The sequence below is a fragment of the Monomorium pharaonis genome, chromosome 10 (assembly GCF_013373865.1).
Source record: "Monomorium pharaonis isolate MP-MQ-018 chromosome 10, ASM1337386v2, whole genome shotgun sequence".
NCBI classification, from domain to species: domain Eukaryota; kingdom Metazoa; phylum Arthropoda; class Insecta; order Hymenoptera; family Formicidae; genus Monomorium; species Monomorium pharaonis.
This window is the reverse complement of record NC_050476.1, coordinates 9,133,464-9,156,784: the sequence shown is the minus strand read 5'-3', so window position 1 is coordinate 9,156,784 and position 23,321 is coordinate 9,133,464. Positions and strand designations below refer to the sequence as shown.

The 23,321-nt window shown below is 30.9% G+C and overlaps 1 protein-coding gene across 1 annotated transcript; it reads left to right on the top strand.

The window, feature by feature from the left end:
- Positions 1–21,256: 21,256 nt before the first annotated feature.
- LOC105827882 (putative nuclease HARBI1) lies at positions 21,257–22,781 on the top strand. Its single transcript, XM_012666075.3, has 4 exons — positions 21,257–21,450; positions 21,606–21,746; positions 21,846–22,113; positions 22,187–22,781. Exons 1-4 carry the CDS (start codon positions 21,257–21,259, stop codon positions 22,367–22,369), a joined length of 786 nt encoding a protein of 261 aa, XP_012521529.2. The 3' UTR covers positions 22,370–22,781.
- The last annotated feature ends 540 nt before the right edge of the window (positions 22,782–23,321 follow it).

Genomic DNA, 23,321 nt, shown 5'->3' with positions numbered 1-23,321 from the left:
TGTAAAACGTTAGAATAAAATACTTTAAAATACCAGTGCGATCTATCTCTCACATTACGTGCATCTCACACGTAACAGTTCTCGACTGATTGGCTGCACGTAGAGTTCGTTGTACGATACAAAAACTGTGTTGTTAACCGCTCGAGTATCCCGACAGGAGTGATGCTCGTCTCAACGGTCCCCCCTTATATACCTTGAGAAGGATTTCGGGAAGATTCTGGTGATCTCGCGACGCGTCACCGGCCTGCATCGCACGACTTGCCCATGCATGTCCGTTCTTGCGAGAACGTTCGATCGTCCGACGCCTCGTGTATAATATGCCTGAACATTCTTATATTATTGGACGTGCGTGATCATCGACGCAACACTTAATAAACTAGCCGATTATCAATTGTGTTGTATAACAAATTGATGTCAAACTAATTCAATCGAGATAGTCTTATATATAGATATATATATATACACGTGTGTGTGTGTGTAATTAGTGTATTTCTTTTATTATTTTTGTGAAAAATTTGTGGGAATAAACAACAAATAAATAACAAATAAAAATTTTTAACATTATATAATAAAATTAAAAATCTAATCTAAAAAATACAATATAAATAAATAATATAACCATAAAAATATTAAATAATAAAATTAAACATGAATACGTGTCCTTTAGAAAGTGTCTACGATAAATGTGCGTATCGTAAAAAATTGTCACAATGGTCGTTATTCCACAGGAGCACATTTATTTCGATTTTCATTAAGTACGGATGCAAGATATAACATATGGATACGCAATAGTGGTAAGTTTTTTAAAATCAGGGCTGCTATTCCGTAACCACTTACCAACAACTATCGATGTCGTCAAGTGTCGTTGCGCATATTTTTTCATATTAATCCAGTAGAATTAGCTTCAAAAAGGGCCGTTTTGTAAAAAAATTGATAACTCAGGTTTGATTGTGCGTAAAGCACAATTAATATGTGTAGATTAAGATAGGTACGTTTGCAACTCGCAAAAAGCTGGAGGTTATTGCAAAATTACAGGTTGAAGTGAGAAAAAAGCAGTTTTTTGCTTGCGCCTCGTAAACTAAAAACGAAATCGAAAAAAGTTTCAAATAAAAGTTGTAGATATTAAGTATACCTACAATAATAAGTTTGGTTCATTAAGATCGGTCGATTAGTTTGGTTGTAAAGTAGAAAAAACTATAAAAAATGACCATTTGTACCTATCTTAATCCACACATATTAATTGTTACTTTACGTACAGTCAAATCTGAGTTATCAATTTTTTGGGGGAAAAATGCTAATTCTACTGGACTATATATCAAAATACGTGCGCAAAGACACTCAACGACATTGATAGTTGTCGGTAAGTGGTTACAGAATAGTAGTTCTGTTATACACTCACTCGAAAAAAAAGCGGTACACCTAAAATTTGACAAAAAATCACTAAACTTCCAATGACGATAACTACGCGAGTAATAAAGATAGAAAGGTTTCTAAAAAAAGAAATTAAAGCTTTAAATGTCTACTTTAAGAATTGATTTAGTAAAATTTTGCGTAATAATTTTTTTCAAAATGGCGTATGACAAAGCGAGAGCATGCGAAATTGAAAAATATTGGTCTGAGTTTGCGACGATCCATGGCGTGAGGCAAGTATCGCAACTTAATGGGATAAAAAGCATGCGATAGTACAGAGTTTTCCCTTCAAAATGCTTTTTTACTCGTCTCGATGCGATGATTTTTCGCTGAGATATGCGCATTTAAAGTAAAAAACTGCCTTTTTATTCAAATGGGCATATCTCAGCGAAAAATCATCGTATCGAGATGAGTAAAAAAGCATTTTGAAGGGAAAACTTTGTACTATCGCATGCTTTTTATCCCATTAAGTTGCGATACTTGTTTTATGCCATGGATCGTCGCAAAATTAGACCAATATTTTTCAATTTCGCGTGTTTTTGCTTTGTCATACGCCATTTTGAAAAAACGTATCACACATAACTGTGATATAAAATTTTTTTAAGTGGCAATCCGAATCTTGAAAATGCTTCTTGGAAAACTTTGCTAGCTGTATTAGGTGCTGAGATATTCAATTTTGAATTTTTAACAATGCCCAATTTTAACTATTGCAAGAATAAAAATTCCGGGTTTCGCTAACAACTATGGTTAGTCTTTATTTTAAAACTCGAAACCGTTCTCGGATTGTAAGCGTCCGACGTACATGTGCATGTGTGTTGCATAGCTGACTTCCCACGAAATTTTACTACTCCAGACTCACATTGGCCGGAATTCATAGTCGAATCTTGTTCAAGTTCTAGCTTAAGCACGATCTTGAGACGTCAATGCTGTTATTTCATTGGTTAAGTAAGTCTCAAGTCGGCTCGAAGCTAGATTTAAGACAATGCTTGAGCTTAAGTTCGGTCTATGAATCCCGTCCATTGACACAAGCAAATCTGAGTAGTTATGCGAACGAAGCTTCCCCATTAGGGAATTTTGATATTTGATTTTACCACGTAGAAAAAGTTCATTGGACTGTATCAGTTTCAAGAATTGCGATATCTAATAAAAATAGACGAGTTTCATCTGACTATTTCTTATTAAAAGGTTTTACGATCGGAATTTGCACATCATGGGGCTCTGAAAAGTGCCGTTTTGTGTGTGTGTGGGGGGGGTGGGGGTGTTTAACTCAAGGATGACCCCGTGGCTCATCAGTTCCACGGTATTTTGCGAATCCAAACCTTCCTTGGGTGTGTGCGCGCGTGTGTGTGCGTGTGTGTGCGTGTGTGTGCGTGTGTGTGAGCGCGAGGGTGTGTAAGCGTAAGTCTATGCGTGAGAGAGAGAGAGAGAGAGAGAGAGAGAGAGAGAGAGAGAGAGAGAGAGAGAGAGAGAGAGAGAGAGAGAGAGAGAGAGAGAGAGAGAGAGAGGGCGACAGATGAATCGACGAACATTACGCAAGCTGAAATTCAAACTCTTATAAAGGGTATGCCTCGTCGCATGGAGGAAGTTATTCGTGCAAGAGATGGTCATACACACTATTAATGCAATATTATCTCTCGCCCTCTCTCTCTCTCTCTCTCTCTCTCTCACGCATAGACTTACGCTTACACACCCTCGCGCTCACACACACGCACACACACGCACACACACGCGCGCACACACCCAAGGAAGGTTTGGAGTCACAAAATACCGTGGAACTGACGAGCCACGGGGTCCTTATCCTTGAGGTAAACACCTCTCCGCCACACACGCACACACACACAAAACGGCACTTTTCAGAGCCCCATAATGTGCAAATTCCGATCGCGCAACCTCCCGGTGGTGCACATTGGGTAATGCTAATGCCGACGGTAAAACCTTTTAATAAGAAATAGTCAGATGAAAGTCGTCTATTTTTATTAGATATTCCGCAATTCCTAAAACTGATACAGCTTAATGATTTTTTCTACGTAGTAAAATCGAATATCAAAATTCTCTAATGGGGAAGCTTCGTTCGCGTAACTACTCAGATTTGCTTGTGTTAATGTGAGTCTGGAGTAGTAAAATTTCGTGGGAAGTCAGGTACACAACACACATGCACATATACGTCGAACGCTGACAATCCGAGGACGGTTTCGAGTTTTAAAATAAAGACTAACCATAGTTGTTAGCGAAACCCGGAATTTTTGTTCTTGCAATAGTTAAAATTGGGCATTGTTAAAAATTCAAAATTGAATATCTCAGCACCTAATACAGCTAGCAAAGTTTTTCAAAAAGCATTTTCAAGATTCGGATTGCCACTTAAAAAAATTTTATATCACAGTTATGTGTGATACGTTTTTTCAAAATGGCGTATGACAAAGCAAAAACACGCGAAATTGAAAAATATTGGTCTAATTTTGCGACGATCCATGGCATAAAACAAGTATCGCAACTTAATGGGATAAAAAGCATGCGATAGTACAAAGTTTTCCCTTCAAAATGCTTTTTTACTCATCTCGATACGATGATTTTTCGCTGAGATATGCCCATTTGAATAAAAAGGCAGTTTTTTACTTTAAATGCGCATATCTCAGCGAAAAATCATCGCATCGAGACGAGTAAAAAAGCATTTTGAAGGGAAAACTCTGTACTATCGCATGCTTTTTATCCCATTAAGTTGCGATACTTGCCTCACGCCATGGATCGTCGCAAACTCAGACCAATATTTTTCAATTTCGCATGCTCTCGCTTTGTCATACGCCATTTTGAAAAAAATTATTGCGCAAAATTTTACTAAATCAATTCTTAAAGTAGACATTTGAAGCTTTAATTTCTTTTTTTAGAAACCTTTCTATCTTTATTACTTGCGTAGTTATCGTCATTGGAAGTTTAGTGATTTTTTGACAAATTTTAGGTGTACCGCTTTTTTTTCGAGTGAGTGTATTTATTTTTTAGGTTTGACTGTTTGCGTATTGTGTGTCACAATATCATGTTTCAAATAATTTTTATATCTAGAGTTCTGCAACTCTAAAAGATAAAATTTTTTTAAACAATTTGTTTTAAAAGGGGATTAAAGAAGATTTAAAGAGAAGTAGTTGATGATAATATGGACTTAATTGAATAATTTTATTAATATTTTTAATATCAGCAAGATTATTTAGAAATTTTTAAACACATTATATGTTTATATAACTGCATTTTAAAATAATAATAATCCTTTTTTTAAGTTGAGAATTTTTATATTATGGGTATTGTATTTTTAGTCATAAAAATTTTATTAAAAAATAACATTTCGTAAAGCGTTTACTTTTTATTATCTTACCTTTGTACTTTTAGATAAAAAAATAAGTAAGAAATTAATTTAAAAAAAAAAGTTTATTTTAAAACATTTATTATATTCTGTCTTTATAAATTAAAAAATTATATATGCAAAAATTTTATTATATGTATAAATTTTTAGTTAAATTTAATTAAAATTTATTTAATTTAAATATACATATAAAATTATAGTTGATTAAATTTAAGTAGAATTAATTTAATTTAATATAATTAAAATAATAAATTTTTACAGTTGTCATTATGCAAAATTTACTTATGCAATAGTACAAAATACTTTTAAACTTTTTGTAATAAATTTATGCCTTTTATCTGTTTTTTAAATAAAATTATTTCTTTAAGAAATTTTTTAAAAGATTAATAAGTAATTCTTCACGTTGATTCTGTTTGTAATAAATTTATGCTTTTTATCTGTTTTTTTAATAAGATTATTTCTTTAAGAAATTCTTTAAAAAATTAATAAGTAATTCTTCACGTTGATTCTGTTAGGAAATCCTCACTTGGAAAAGTGGTCTGCTACTTCAATACGTTCTGCCGGTCTGTGTGCTGCTCACTTTGATGAAAATTCTTTCACCGATAAAGGTAAGAAAAGATTAAAACGTGGTTCAGTACCTCTTCCTTATAGAAATATAACCTCATCTAATAACAATAATATAGACACAGACATAAATAATATGCCTGTGGCGGTAGAAATAACCGAAGTAGAAAATACAATGATAAATAAAACAGAATTAAAAAATATATATATAAATACTACGAGGCCAACTACATCAACAAATACTAAAAAAAAGGAAAATGTCACGGAGCAATCATTTAAGTCACCACTATTGCGAACCTATCAGTTACCGCAATTAGACTTTAATATGGTTGCACAAGAAGAAGATAAAATGGAATGGATTCATGTAGAACCGCCAGCTAAAAAAAAACTAACACAAAACGATAAAAAAACTGAAAGCAAAGAACAGATAAACAATCAAAAACAGTTAAAAAATAAAAAAAGTACATCACAAGTAACAATTAATCAAGTTTTAAAAGAAAATATGCGTCTACGTAAAAAATAAAAACATTACAATTATGTTTAAAAAGATACACTCGACAAATACCCGTTAAACGTACAAATAAGAAAGACAAGAAAAAAATTTTACAAGAATTGATAGAGGACCAAACATTACATTCCGTTTCAAAAGCAATGATAAATTTACAATTGCATACGCCAAATGCGCCTTACACCGAAGAAGAAAAAAATTTATCAAAACAACTTTATTATTATTCAGCTTCTGCACTCCGTGGTTTACGAAAGGCAGGTTGCAATTTTCCTGGAGTGCGAACAATACGAAGATGGCTCGAAGAATATAATATGATGTCAGGATTTTGTGACTTTATATTTTGTAAACTACAGGAGAAAATGTCTAAGATACCTGCAGAAGAAAGAGTATGTGCTTTAAAGTGGAATGAAATGACAATTAAATCTTATGAAGAATATTCACTAAAATTGAATGAAATAGAAGGGCTCGTTGATTTGGGACCTTTAGGAAAGAAAAATGAAATTGCAAAACACGTTTTCGTATTTTGCTTAGATAGCTTAAACGCACGTTATCCGTGGCGTCAGCCATTAGCATATTTTCTTTGTGGAACAGGTATGAAAGCTGACAAAATAATATTTTTATTAAAAAACTGTTTAGACAGATTAATTGAAACTGGTGCTGATGTACAACTTGTTACATGTGATCAAGGTTCAAATAATCAGAGTGCTTATACAAAACTTGGCATTCATTCAGATAATCCGTCTTTTATTTTTAATGGAAAGAAATATTACGCAATGTTTGATTTTCCACATTTAGTGAAAAGATTGGCAAGTTTATTAAGAAAACACAAATATCTATATAGAGATGGAAAAATAATTGCCTCATTTAATGATTTTGAGTCAACATGGTCTGTAGATAATGCCACAAAAGGAGGCTCTAACTTATTGTCTCACATTACGGAAGCACATATTCGACCCAATTCTTTTGAGACAATGAATGTGAAAAGAGCTTTCCAATTATTTAGTCACACATTTGCAGCTGCAATAAAAACTGTTGGTTATGGAAAGCTCTTACAATCGAATACATGGGCTGCGACAGCAGATTTTTCAGAATATTTAAACACAGTAATAGACGCTTGTAATTCTTACAGCCTAAACATTACACATGGCGGAAAACGACCAATGTCTTTAAAAAATGATGACATTATAATTTTATTGACAGATTTTGTCAAATCATGCTCGGAATGGTCACTATCGCCAGACAGAATATCACAAATTCCTTGTTTAAAAGATTTTAGTTTAACTATGCAAGCAATTCTTGGAGTATTTAAGCAAATCGCAGGTCGATATGAAAATTTTGAACTTGCTACAGGATTATGTAACCAAGATTCGGTAGAACATTTGTTCTCTAAATTAAGAGGTCGCGGTGGTTTTAATCCCAATCCTACAGCAAGAATGGTCCGACTCACTATGAGACATATAATTTCTACGGGATATATTCCAACAACTGATAAAGGCAATGTTCAATGTCTAGAAGCCGAGTCTCTTATTAATACACCAAGTCATCTCATTAAAACAGTGGAAAAATCATTGAATACAAATCAAACTGTTATACAATATGACGCTAATTTTGAAGACGAATTATTCACAGAAGACATAGAAATGCTTGAAGAATACGATAATGTAGGAGATGCAGAACATGCTGATTCACTTAATATATATGATGAAAATGCTATTACATATTTTGCTGGATACATAGCGCGACGAAGCGTTGCAAAATCCAAGTGCGATATTTGCCGGAATTATATGATGAAAACACCAATGGATAATGCATCGAAAAATGAAATGTATATTGAATTTCGAGAATATCCAAACACAGACGAAGATGCTCCTACAGTTACAAAATTAATACGACCTACAGATTATTTCATAAAAGTGGTTCAAACACAATTAGAAGTTTTTAATCGTACGTGGCAATATTATTGGGCATCAAAGCAAATTTTAGATAAGATAACGAATGAATGTGTAAATATAACAAATGAGAAATATGCTGAATGGTTAGATAAAAACAACATGTGCTACAATCATCGATTGCAAGCGTTGAAATATTTAATTAAAGTAAAACTGTATGCTTGCACGAGATATAACAATCGTGCTATTAAAACAAATAATAGCAAAAGAAAAATGAATAATTTATTAAACAAATAGAAATAAGATCGTAATTATAACAAAAAAGTTAGAAACAAATTAACCATTTTAAACATAAATAAAAGAAATAATTGAGAGCGTTGTAAGAAAAAAACATGAAAGACAAGTTAAAATATACAGTAGCAAATAAATTGAAGATAAATAATAAAAAATAAAAGAACGTAGACCGTACAGGCAATTTAGAATATAAAATTTAATAATTTTATTATGTGTACTAATTCTATAAAAAATATTAAATACTTCCTTTAATCTATTATTGTCTATTTGCATTTTACTGTTTCGTCATTAAGGATAGAAATACTTTTACTATAATGTATATCATGACATTATATTCTATTGTGACATTCTATAATGTTTCAATAGAATCATTAAAGTCATATTATTTTATAGTGAGTATGATTTCTAAATAGTGAGAAAAGGGATCATGAATTTTTCAATTTCATGTAGAAGATCGCAATCACAATTAAAATAATTGCATAAATCGTAGACTAGCAGGTCTTATCACGAAATAAGTAAAGTTTCTTAATGTGATCATGCTATGAAATTGTAAAATCATGATTTTTCTTATTAAATAATGCGTAATAAGATTCAAATTGCAATAAAGATATAAGGAAGGTTATTCTGACGTACACAGCTAGTTATAAAATATAAAAGGTTGTCGTATAATTGAAAAGGTACACGTGTACCATTTACAGAAATATATACATATACAGAAATATGTATGCACAGATACATTGAAGTAAAATACATTTTTACTTCTAACTAATCATAAAACACAAGAAAAAACCGTCTAACTGATACTTTCATTTCAGTTAAAAAATAGCTGATACTTTTAATTACAGGAAACCTACATCATGTAGATTTCCTCGTGATGAGACCTGTTAGTTCAAGATTTATGCAATTATTTTAATTGTTATTGCGATCTTTATATGAAACTCATTAACGACAACCTAAATATAATTAAAGTTTTTATTTCTATTTTGTACTTTTTGAAATAATCTTTAAAAATGCGTTCTACGTTCTAAATCAAATTTGTGACTGATTAGCTGAATTTTGTTTCTTGCAATATCTTTGATATAAATAAATCAAATAATATTTTTTTAGGATAAAAAAATGTAAATAATATTTTGTAATATTAGTGGAATAGGCCTACCGGGGACCACTTTAAAAAAAAACGCGTCAACAATAGTACCTCAAGGGTGATGTGGAAACCTATTGGTGTAACATTTAGTGCTTTAGTATAAAATATAATTATAATAAATAAAAATTTTAATTTATTTATATAATTTATCTTTTAAAAATAAGTTAATATTTTATATATTATTTAATATATATTTAGTATATATTTTAAGTTTTTAAATTTATTTATTACCTTTATTGTAAAATTCACTTTAGGCTATTTATTAATAATTTTTTTTTTGGAATATATTCTTTTTTTTATTAGTTGTTAGTAGCAAGAGCTTCGTTCATTACAATAAAAAAAGTAATTAATAAAAATTGTATTAACTTAAAAATTCTCCATATTACCAATAAAAGTAGCATTATAAGTTTAAAAGATTAAAATAAACAAAAATAATTATTTAGTATTTTTAGTGTTAAAAAAGCGCACGCATGGTTTATTTAATACAATATTTCATATATGCGCGCGCGCGCGCGTGTGTGTGTGTGTGTGTGTGATATTTTTATATATGTAATATTACATTAAGTAAGGTGTGCATGCAATTTTTTCTACTTAACACTATATATAATTATAAAGTAATTACTTTTTAATTTTTTAACTTATAGTGCTATTTTTATTTCAAAAAGAAGATAAATATGTATTGTATTTTTAATTACATCATAATTTTAACTACATCATAATTACAATAAAAGACGCGACACTGTCTTGCGCCTAATGCAGATCCTTTTTAAATGAGTCGAGTTTTTTTTTAACACATAATTAAATAAATATATAAATACATGTAATATATAATCTATATATAATAAAGTTTAATATATAATTTATAAAATTATATGAATTTCTAACCGTTGGTCTTTAAATATAATTATATGAGCGAACGGAAAGATATAACGCGACAATAATATGAGAACAAGCGAAAAAGTAATACGAGCGAGCGAGACAATAACGAGAACCAAGAGAGCGAGCAAGACGATAACAGGAACGAGCAAGATGAGAATAACAGCATGGAAAGAAGACTCGAGAATCGAGATCGAGTCTTCCTCGCCTCGCATGTTGTTATATCTCTCTCATTCGCTCCTATTACTGTCTCGCTCGCTCTCATCTGAACTGTGGCATCGCCGATTTAAAACTGTAAAAGAATTGGAAACTTTGAACTTCAAAATTCTCATTTTTTTGAAACCTAAAGGTTAAATATTGAAGCTACGAAGCCTTGGAAGAAAAAATCATCCGTCGTAGAACCTGTACTATAACTGTAGAACCTTCCTTTTCTTACAAATTCGGGATTTAATGGAATTCAGGCAAATTTTAGGAATTTTACATTTAGAATTTTACATTTAAATTTGTTTTTGATAAAAATTATTTCTATTAGTTTTGTATTAATGTTAATGTATGAAATCATGGAAAATGGCTCTCAGTCTATTTTTTTAAACTTGAGGAAAACATTTTTCAGAGCATGTTGAAAAGTTGTTGACTTGATCATATAGACCGTTTTCACTCTAGGAGGTCACAAAAGCCAGCACCTATAGACATGGTTACGGACACATACGATCACGAGGAAAGAGATATGTATTGCGTGTTTATGTGTATATATATATATATATATATATATATATATATATATATAATGTACACGCAAATACATATCTCTCTCCTCGTGATCGTATGATCGTAACCATGCTTATGATTAAGATGCCGATCTTTGTGACATTCTAGAGCAAAAACGGTCCATACAATCGAATTGCGCCCACAACAATTTTTCATTAGCATTTTTTGAAGAATTATTTTCTCAAGTTTAAAAAAATCAATTAGCAATTTTATATAAAGTTTAATATTGGGATTTTTGAATTTCTGCTGATTTTTTTAAATCATTGTAATTATTTTGTTATATATTTTTTACTTACATATTCAGAATTACATTAAATTATACACACATTAAAAAATCGAATATTAAATAATTTTGTAAATATGGACATTTAAATTAATGTTTGTAAATATAAATGATTGCAAATTAAAACCGAATATTTTGGTTTGTATAGTATATATCGTAAAAATGTTATCTGTATATTTCAGGCCCGAAGATATAGTATAGAAGACAAAATCTTTTGTATTAGTTTATTTAAAAGATCTCGTTCAACTTATGCCTTTCTTTCTAAATATTTATGTTGCCCGTCTATTACGACATTAAATTCTGCATTGCAAAACATTCCCGTACTGCCTGGTTGTACTCCTTTAATTATTAAATACCTAGGACAACTTGCTAAAAATTTAAAAGATGACAGAGAAAAATATGTTGCCCTTATTTGGGATGAAATTTCATTGCAACCATCCTTATACATATTATAATAAAAAACAAGATAAGATTGTAGGATTAGAAGATTACGGAATGAAAAGAACCCGAAAAATAGCAGATCACGCTATTGCATTTTATTTAAGATGATTTAAATCGGGAAATAAGATGCCCTTAGGATATGGTTTCTGTGAAAGCACAACAAAAACTTTTCAATTGACTCGATGTGTAAAAGAATGGCTAGTCAATATTTCGGCATCTGGTTTAATACCTATCGCTGTAATTTGCGATCAAGGCGGTTCAAATATGGCAACAATTCAGACTCTGATAAATGATGCAAATAAGGTCCGCATATTAAAAAGTTTACCTACAAGTAGGTACAATATACATATAATGTTTTGTTTATGATTAATTATACAAAAATAAATATAATGTATAATGACTTTTAACATTTTCATCTTTCAGAGAATAGTTTTATCATAAAAGATCATGAAATCATACCTGTTTATGATTATGTACATCTATTAAAATGCTTCAGAAATAATCTTTTATCAAAAGATTTAGATACTGATGCAGATACAGCATCATTTTCTAAGAAAAATAAAGTATATGCATCTTGGGATCATATTGAATTGGTTTATGATATTGACAAAAATTCTCTCATGAAATATCGACAAATGGAAAAAATTACTGATAAACATGTAATTTCACGACTTATTCCTAAAATGAGAGTCAAATATGCTTCCCAAATTTTTAGTCGGACTGTATCTAACTTTATGGATACTCTATTACATTTAAATAAAGGTAAACTCAAATACGATAAATTTAAAATATATATACTAATAATTTTCTTATATTAAATAAATGTTCGAGAACTTGAGATTCAAATATAAGATGAAAACTAATGAGAATAAACGGCGCGGTAGTATAGCATAGAGTTCAATTAAAGATTATTCCATAATTCCATAACACACACACACAAACACATACATATAGTAAAATAAATAATAAATTTAAACTTGTAGTAATTGCACTTTATTAACCGCGCCGTTTAGGATCATTAATCTTTATTTTATATGTAATAACTTTATCCATTTTCTTAATTTTTTTATTACAGAAATTGTTCAAACAAAAAAAGGCGAAATAAAATTACCGGATAGTGTATCCATAACTTGTGAAGTCATAAGATTTCTAAACGACTTATTTGATTCCTTTAATGGAAAAAAAGGACAAGGTTTAAGTAGTATAATTTCGTCTACAAGTGGACATTTCTTATTTTGGCAACAAGCGTATAAAAAAATAAAAAACATGCATTTTGTTGAAAAACAAAGTAAACAGATGCTTAAAAAGAATGTACCAAAATGTATGAAAAATTGGATTTTTACAATGAAGGCAGCATATGAGATTTGGAAAAAACTTCATCAAGTTAATTTTGATTATTTGAATTTAAAATTCTTGAATCAAGATGTCGTTGAAAACTTTTTCAGTCAAATAAGAAGTAGCAGTGGAAATCCAAATCCAAATTGTCAACAATTTGAAAGTGCATTCAAAACATTATTGATTTGCAATATTACCTCGAAGCACTCAATAGGAGCAAATTGTGAATCTGAACAGGAAAATACAGAGGGAACGACGTTGGCCCTTTCCCGTTTATTAAATTTAAGCGAAAGGAAAGAAACAGAAGAAAACAATAACGAAGTAGAGTGTAGTGAACCTGCCATACCTGAAAGTAGGATTAATGAGAAAATTATTAACGAAAATAAAGTATTTCACATTTTAAAACGAAATAAAGTTATCGTAGAATGTGAAAAATGTTACAATGATTTGATGGATGCACGAACTCTGACTAATATAAAAGAGGCTATTCAAATTTTAGAACTAAAATTTGTCGAAATATGCCATGAAATTAAGTTGTTAGAAAAAACAATAACAATTTTGGAAAATCAATGTTTTCAATGCCTTCTTCCACAATGCATACACTTAAGAGAAAGATTATCGCGAACTACAGCTGAAGAATTTATAATAGCATGGTGCAAATTTATGAATAATATTTTAAGTAAAAAAAGTGATATACAATCAGATAATTTTATGTATAAAATGGCAAAAAGAATGTCATGTAAATATGTTAAAAAAATAAGTGATCGGAAGCTACACGATTTTGAAAATAAAGGTAAAGTAGAAATATGTTTTATTAATCTTTAGTATTAGTGAATATATGGAAATACAATATAAAGATATCAACTTAATTTTATCGTTTATCGTTAATTTTACAGGAACTGCACATATGACTTAGAGACGTCAGAGTTGAAATAAGCATTCGATTTTAATTACAAAAATGCTTGATTTTAACATAAAATATTTTATGGCAGATTTACTTTGTCTAAATCTCTACTTATCAAGGTAAACTATTAAAATTTTTTATAGGATAAAAAATATAAATATGTATGTTACAATAATATTATACATGAAATTATTTAATATACTCTGTATTTATAACATATATTTTTTTAGGTCTTGCAATTTCATTCTTAATGAAATGAAGTTCACTCTGTCGTTCCTCTAAAAATTCAATTAGAAAATAAAACAAGAGCGTGATGTTTTAGTTTGAAATAATGAATGAAAGGAAGCAATGCATTAAAATGTGTACGCTGTCGCATAATTTGATCCAATAGGAACACGTTCCTCCGAGATTAGATTTACAGAAACTCTGTTTGCCAATGAATCTATTACTTCTACTACTTCTGACGAATAAGTATACTACAGTATACACTACGCTGAATATAGGAATATGCTTTTCCTTTTCATAGATATGCAAGGTAAACATTGGATTAATTTAACATTTAATTACGATTATCCTGTGATATGAATATTAATTAATATTGCATATGTCGAATATGAATATTTGTTTGTTACAGAAGATTATTTTGCTAATTTTGAGCAAAAGTAAAACGTTTAATAGATAGAATACACGAAATTGTTATAATCGCTAACGGCAGGCCGTTAGAAGAGATCGACAATTTTATCAATGATGAGGTGAGCTTACAATTTTATTTGTATATTTACATTTTTATTTCTTTATGTTTTATTGTATGTTTTTTTTGGTGCATTATGTCTAAGGTACTCGTCAACTTGTTGGAGAGTACAGCATAATTTTCGATCTTTATCTTTAATAAGATGAACTCCAAAGAAACATTTTAATTCTAATTTTGTAAATCCTTTTCTGTTTTTGTACTTTGTAGGAGAGATGCTAATATCGTGAGACAGAATAAGAAGGGACGCCAAGACATTAACCTATCGACTGCGCCGAATCTAGTCCTGCCGGTGGACAACGCGACCGCCAGTTCCGGCGTTCTCTTTAAGGCCGCTCGAACACTCTGCAAAACTCCGTTTCGCTTTGTTATTTTCTGAAGTATAACAGGAGATTGATCGTCGCGCAGCAACAGTATCAGCATTTCGAGCAAGAGAGGTAGGAAGGAGCTGAATCGTTTCTCTGCGATTCCTGTCGCACGGACAATACTGTCTTCGTTACACGTTCTTATCTAGATAATGTTTTGTATCGAAGGATCACACGGTTTCCTGAATTTTTAAAGGAAAGAGCAAGGATAGTTAACAATTCTTAAGAATGTTGCTGCGAAAGTTTGACTTCGAGATAGCTTTGCATACAAGATAGATATACATATATATATATCTTGCAATTTTTCACATAATTGCAGTTAAAATAAATTTTAAAGTACATTTGAAAGATTTAATTTTGGCCTTTGTTAATAGCACAAAATACAAAGTGCTAGAAATTTTTATTTTCCATTTTCATAGATTAATGAGAAATATAGCCAAGTGTAGAGAGTAGTGCGATCTATCGTCAATTTTTAGACTTAACTTAATGCATAGTCTTGGACTTCCTTTTTTTTGTCTACGATACAGAGAGTGGCGCCACAAAGAATAGATACTCATAACCTCCTATTTTGAGATCCCGTGAATACAATACGTCTCACTCTCTTTTATTGTATTGTAAGCCTTTTTTAATAAAGACAAGATAAATTGCACAAGGAGCATTGAATTTAACCAACAGGTTATGGGCCCAGCACGGTGCTAGTGCAAAATTCTTGAGGTGCTTCGTAATATAATAAGAAGAGGCTCGGTCTTTCTTCGTTCGCGTGTCAATTTCCTTTGCCAGTTTCGTGTTACAAGATGACGACGGAAGACTTTAAGTTACCACCGTTCACCAAGGATACATATCAGCGCTGGAAGTATGAGATACGTTCCTGCCTGAAAAGCATTGGTGCGACCGGTATTGTCGATGGCACGAGTCTGTGCCCAACGGGGTCTGGTGAAAGGGAAATCTGGACGAAGTTAGACGGAAAGGCGCAACGGGTGCTGACATGTGCATTGTCTGACGACGATCATGCAGCAATTCGAGATTGTGAGACTTCACGGAATGTATGGCTTAAGATTCAGTCGATCTAGGAAACCAAAACAAATGAGAATAAATATCTGCTTAACCAAGAATACCATAGGATGCGCTTTGAGGACGGTCAAAGCATCGCCAGTTACTGTGCTCGGCTGGCTGTAATTCGTCAAAAATTGAAGACAGTTGGCGAGGAAATGTCAGACTCAGGTTTGGTCGCAAAATTAATTAACGATTTACCACCAAGGTTTGATAATTTCAGGTCGAGCTACTACATACAAGCTGCCTCTGGTGTGACGCTAACATTTGACAAATTAAGAGAACAGTTGATGCTAATCGAGGCTAACGTGTCTAGTACTGCAGTCAATATGGATACAGGCGATGCTTTGGTGACACAGGGCAAAAGTCAGTCAATAAAGGGGTCGAAGAAACAAGAAAAACGAACTTGTTTTCATTGTAAGAAGGCTGGCCACATCAAGCGTGACTGTCGGAAATGGAAAGCCGAACAGGCTAAAGAGCAAGAAAAATCCACAGCAGCAGTGGCTTCTAGTCAAGCATTTGTGACAGCAGGTGAACATTCTCAGGAGAAAATACAAGAAAAATGGCTTGCGGACTCAGGAGCAACACATCATATGACTCATCGACGCGACTGGATATATAACTACGAATCCTTTAAAAAAGAACAGTTTGGTGTTACTGTCGGCAATAATCAGATTATTTATGCACTCGGACGAGGAAATATTGATGTAATTGCAACAATTAATGGTAAAAAGGTACAGCATAAATTGTGTAATGTTTTATTTGTACCTGATATAATTTAAATATATGTACATTAACATTATTATTTAAAAATATATTTGAAGATAATTATCAATTAATTATGATTAGTGTTTTATAGATTTTCATAGCTTTTATATATTCTCTCCATACTTTTACAGATTTTATAAATTTTAATATTAAGGCAATGCTGGACTGCCTCTCAAACTTGATCGAGGTCGATAATGTAGAGTCATTCATGCACATCATTAATGAGATTTCGTATATATCTCTTTTATAAATTTGGAAATTCTTTTCCAGAATTAAAGTACACATATTAATATCCATCTGTGAATTGGACTTTATATCGAGGACAAAAAATTTTTTTTTTATTGCTCTATTTATCGACTTTTTACGCGTATATAACCTAAATTTTTGTTTCATAAATTCGTCTCAATTAGGCACTAAAATCTAATTTTCGAAACTCGACACTGTTTGTTCTCGTCGTCTACTAGTCTGTGAATACGAATTTCGTAGGTACAAACTGTAGATCTTTTATATTAAGCAAACATTGTTATGATGTGACAGCAAATTAACAATTTTTTCACGTTTTTGGAGGAAATTCCACTCCACAGACTGATAGCAATGCGTATTCTTTTATTCTGGAGAAGGATTTCCAAATCTATAAAAGAAATAAAAAGATATTGTTAAACAAAAATTACTATCTTTTTGTTGGTAAAACAGACAACTCCAGCATCCCCTTAACTAGTCCTAAATTATTTAAATATATCAAAATTTAATAGAAAATTATAAAAATTACGTTAAATATATTTACGAATCACTACAAGCATTTTATTAACAGCATGTTTTATAATAAATATTTTTATTATAAATATTTCAGACCAAACAACTTGGAAAAATAATAAAGGAAATTATTTTTGGTACTGGACGAGGACGAGGACGAGGACGAGGACGAGGTGGAAGAGGACGAGGTGGAAGAGGACGTGGTGGAAGAGGACGAGGTGGAAGAGGACAAGGTGGAAGAGGACAAACTATTAATTATAACTTTTACAGTGCATAAAATTTATTAATAAATATAAATATTTTTTATTCTAAATATCACAAATAACTTAATCATTTAATCCTTGTGTATAATAGAAAATATAGATGTTAGGAATAATGTAGGTAAAGGGCGGGGTTTTTAGTGGGTGCAAGCCCCACACTACCCCACTGGACGGCCGGTGGGGTGTGCGGTAGGCATTTTCCCCTCCCTCGTAAAAAAAAAGGCTACATCTTTATTTTGTGGCAAGAATAAGGTCATCACAGTAAATTTGATTCGATCCTCGAGCATTCTTCCGCATGTGTTATTTTTTTTCATCTCATTTTCATTACGAGATATTTTTTTAATTACATCATAATTAAAAGATGTGACAGTGTCTTGCGTCTAATTCAGAAAGACACGCGAGATTCTTTTTAAACGAGTTAAGTTTTTTTTTAAACATATATAATACAAATATATAATTTAATAAATATATAATCGTATATATATATATATATATATATATATAAAATAAAGTGTAAGATATAATTTCAAAAATGATAAAAATTTCTAATCGTCGGTCTTTAAATACTTTATGTGAGCGAACTGAAAGGGCGAGCGAATGATAACGCGACAATTATATGAGAACGAGCAAGAAAGTAATGAGAGCGAGCGAGACGATTACAAGACCCAGGAGAGCGAGCGAAACAGTAATAGGAACGAGCGAGATGAGAATAATAAGCATAGAAAGAAGGATCGAGGCTCGAGCGGCCCGAGCTCGAGCCTTTTTCCCTCTCTTTGTTTGTTATTCTCATCTCACTCCTTCCTATTACTGTCTCGCTCGCTCTCCAGGCTCTCTTGTTGTCATCTCCTTTGCTCTCATTACCTTCTCACTCACTCTCATATAGTTATCGCTTCCTGCACATTAGCACGGAACGCAACCGAAAAATTGTGGACGTAACACGGAACACGACCGAAAAATTGTGGGCATTGCCTCGAGAATATGGGCATTGGCTAAGTAGTTCATACACACTTTGTCAGGGGGCGTCTTGTAGCAGAGGATCACCGGGATCACCCAAAAGCGGGCCGTGACACCTCTCATCCTTCTCTCTGCAGTCAGCAACAACCGGTAGTGTCTCACGTTGCGAGTGTTGCGACCATCAGCGTGCAATACATGTGCGAGAATATCGACCGAAATATCGATCGACACATGAATCGATATGCGCCAATGCGCGCGACACACACTGCGCCTGTGCTAATTAATAAGTTTTGTCAAATCTGTATTGCGGTCCGTATATCGATATTAACATATGTAATACATATATAATATAAATATATATAATAAACAAATGTAAAAAAATGTGTTTTACATAAACGTTTTAACATTGTTTTACCAAATATTTATTTTTTGTAATTATTAATTGACATTTATTTAATATTTATTTTACAATAAAAATTTAATTTTTTACATAAACATTTTAATATTTTGTAAATAACATTTTTCCCCATTTTATAATATTTAATAGTTACATTTATAAACATACATATTATATTTAATATTTTAAAATATTGTTTTAAAAATGTTGTTTACATTAATTAAAAATTATAATTTTAAAAAACATTTTTTAATATTTGTTTCATATTTATTTTACATTAAATTCACATTGGTTTTACATTAAATTTTTTTACATTTATTAATAATTTATAAATTTATATAATAAAATTAAAATAATTGTCCAAATTTATGTATTTAATATTTATCACATGAATCAGAATTAACTTCAGTACATATATCGATTATATTCGTAAGAAATATTATATGTATAGCGTTGTAATGTAATAAATATTAACTTAATTAATATATAAACAAGTGTTTTTTACATTTACGTTCTTAATTAGTCGTAAGTGTAAAATAAATATAAATTACATCTAAAATAAACATCAAATAAACGTAAAAAAAATATTTGCTGCATGTTGTAAATAACTAATAAATATGAAATAAATGTAAAATAAATATAAAATAAACACGTTAAAAACGTTTATTTAATAAATGGATTTTAAATGTAAAATAGATGTTTTTTTAACGTTTAATAAATGTTTTTTTGGCAATGAAAATCTACAAATGTAAAATCAATGAAAAGAAAACGTTTAAAAGATATTTGGTAAACGTTGTCTGCAGATTGGGTTATGATTGCAGATTTTGTCTTTGCTGCGTAATTTAATCTTATTTTTAAAAAATTAACAAAAATTAATTTTATTAATTAATATCGATGATTATTTAAATAACACGCCCAGACAACACGCTTGTCAGAATGAAAACTTGAAGAGAACTTTTTTAAGAAAACATTTATATATCTTGGAAATGATGTCAAAATGGTAACATTTATCAGAGACGTTTACTAAGAGAGGTTTTTGAGATATCTCATTGAAGAGTTGCATTTAAGTTTCTTGAAAATGTTATCCTTATCACATCAGCTAAATAATATCAGCTTAATATCTCATAAAAGATATCACAATGCTGTCCGATTTTTGAGCCGTCCATGCGCGTCGTAGTTAACTCAGAAATCACACAACACTATAACATTCTGAATGAGAGATCCATTTGATATTTAAAAAAATTATCATAAAGATATAATGTTTTCAAAAATAACGGTTTGTCTACAATTACTGTGCACAAAAAATGCACAAAATCTAATTCATCGTGAACTGAACAAAAACAGGATAATAAATGTACTATTCGATTTTTCTTAGAATATATGATTTATATAGTTAACCATCTAACCATTTAAACGCTTCAAAGTATTAATGCTAAATAGATCGCAATTTTCATCAAATTGTTAAGGTTATGGAAAAAGATAAATTTAACAATGAAATTAATAAGTAAATAATTAATGCTATTTATTTTTAATGTTTTGCAAAATTTAATTGCTTTTATAAAAAATAATATAATTGCGTCAGTTTATAACATCTAGGTATATGCAGACAATAACAACCCAGCAAACACAAAGTTACATGTAACGTGCCTGTTAGTTATAATTTCTCACTCAACAATGTAATTGTAATATAACACACGTGTTATATTACAATTACATTGTTGAGTGGGAAATTATAACTAACAGGCACGTTACATGTAACTTTGTGTTTGCTGGGAAGTACCCATATTGATGAGTCAAGTTGGCGTAGCAGATAGAGTACAAGGTTCGTAATCCTAAGATCCCGGGTTCAAAACCCACCAGCGGCAAGTAAGAATAAAATAAAATAATAAAATTTAAATTTAATTAATTAAGAAAAATTCCCAGCAAACACGAAGTTACATGTAACGTGCTTGTTAGTTGTAATTTCCCACTCAATAATATAATTGCAATATAACACACGTGTTATATTACAATTACATTGTTGAGTGGGAAATTACAACTAAGGGTGCGTTCCACTAAACGCCCACAACGCCCACGACCACGACCGCAAGATTTTCCGTTCCACTAGCTCGCCAAGCGTTGTGGGTGGTCGCGGACGAAAGTTTAAGTGGAACAGGATGTGAGCGTTGTGAGCGTAATTAGGGGTTATGTTTAAATATGGCCGCTAATATAAAACAAGCCGCGTTGTTGTTAATGCGTCGAAGACAATATGAATCTAGTTCTTCAAGTTCTGACGACGAGTGGGAAGCAGTTTGTCTGCAGAGAAGAAAACGAAAATTTCGTCCGCGAATTCAAAATTATGTTAATGTTGTCTGTCTTTACACAGATCATGAGTTTAAAAGTCATTTTAGGTTAGTAATTACATCAACACTTTTTAATTTCCAATTTTTTTAATTTTTTTAACATTACTGTAACTTTTTACATATTAAATACATTATTATATTTTTTATTATATTTATATTTTGGAATAAAAAAATAATTTAACTCATAGTTTGTCTGTTTGCAGAATGTCAAAAGGTACATTTGAATACTTTCTAAAAATTATTGGTGAAAATTTAAATAGAAAAATTAAAGATTGCCCTACAATCCCTCCTTATCAACAATTACTGATGGCACTTTGGAAGATGGCGAATATGGACTCATACAGGTAATTAATATTTTATTTTTAATACTATTTAACAGATTTATTATTTTTGTCTTATTTGTTTTATTTTTTTTTACAAAAGATGTTTGTGCTTTATTATAGATCGATTTGTGATCGGTTTAATGTCGGAAGAGCTACAGCTCTTAAAGCAGTACGAAGAGTCACTCGTGTTTTGTTCTTGAAAACCTCAATGTTTATTAAGTGGCCCAGTGGAGATGATGCTATTATTGTAATGCAAGGTTTTAAAAGAGCTGGTGGGTTTCCAGGAATTATCGGAGCTATTGATGGAACTCACATTCGGATTAATGCCCCAAAAGAGAACAGTGCAGATTATGTCAACCGTAAAGGATATCATTCTATCCACTTGCAGGTAAGTGAATATAATATTGAATCAAGTTGTATTATAAATGTTGGGATACAATTGTACGTATATGTATTTGCAGTTGATATGTGATCACCAAAACTTAATAACACATTGTTATGCGGGACATCCTGGTTCTGTTCACGATCAACAGGTTTTTCGTCATTCGGAAATAGCAGATTATTTAAATGATGCAGAAAAGTTTCCAGTCAACAGTCATATTCTAGGTGATGCTGCATATGGGTTACGTGAACATTTGTTATGAACTCCCTTTCGAGATAACCGTCATTTAACGGAGAGACAAAAAAACTATAACTATTGCCACTCGGTAGCCAGGACAGCAGTCGAAAGATGCATCGGATTGTTGAAAGGACGAATGAGAAGTTTATTAGATCGCTTGCCAATGGAAAGAGTCGATTTGATGGCAGAATATATTATTGCTTGTTGCGTAATACACAACATTTGCACGTTACAAAAAGATGACTTACCTATTATTACAATTCCATCATCTTCCAATAATGCAAATGTTACTAACAATACTGCTTATGGAGAACAAAATTTAGGCATTAACAAACGAATTGTAATTATGAATTCTTTGCAGCGCCGAATGTAATGCTAAGGAAAATGCAAATAAATTATAAATATATTTAGAACTTATTTACTTTTTCTTATTATGTATTTATGCATATTAACAGTGAAATTACAAAATAATAACATAAGAATGAAAACTAAACATAAAAACTAAAAACAATATTAGTACATCAATTTTAAACGGTATATGTTAAAAAATAAATAATACTATGAATATACCAGTACATATTAAAAAATAAAAAACATTAAAACATTTTAAAAACATTTTTGGTTTTTTTTGGTTTCACAATTTTTGATGTAATTTTTATTACTTATATTGCCATTTTTATACGGAATTATTTGATATTTTTAATAAACTTATAATAAAATAATAAACAAAATAATAAACTTAAATCTTCGGTACACGATACGATTTTTTATGCTAGATCACATACGAGACGTCTTACTACGTATCCTCATTGGCTTACGATTGATGACATATCATCCGAGCCAATCAGGACAGTATTAAGATGTTTCGTATGCGATCTAACATGAAAAATCGTATCGTGTGTCAAAGACTTTATTACAAAAGTACATTATTAAATGTACTTTTACGATTTTTCTACAAGTTTATTAAAAATATCTAG

Coding starts and splice junctions, on each gene's coding strand:
- LOC105827882 (XM_012666075.3), top strand. CDS start 21,257: ATGGCCGCTAATATAAAACAAGCCGCGTTGTTGTTAATGCGTCGAAGA. Junction 21,451..21,605: donor GAGTTTAAAAGTCATTTTAG/GTTAGTAATTAC, acceptor GTCTGTTTGCAG/AATGTCAAAAGGTACATTTG. Junction 22,114..22,186: donor ATCATTCTATCCACTTGCAG/GTAAGTGAATAT, acceptor ATGTATTTGCAG/TTGATATGTGATCACCAAAA.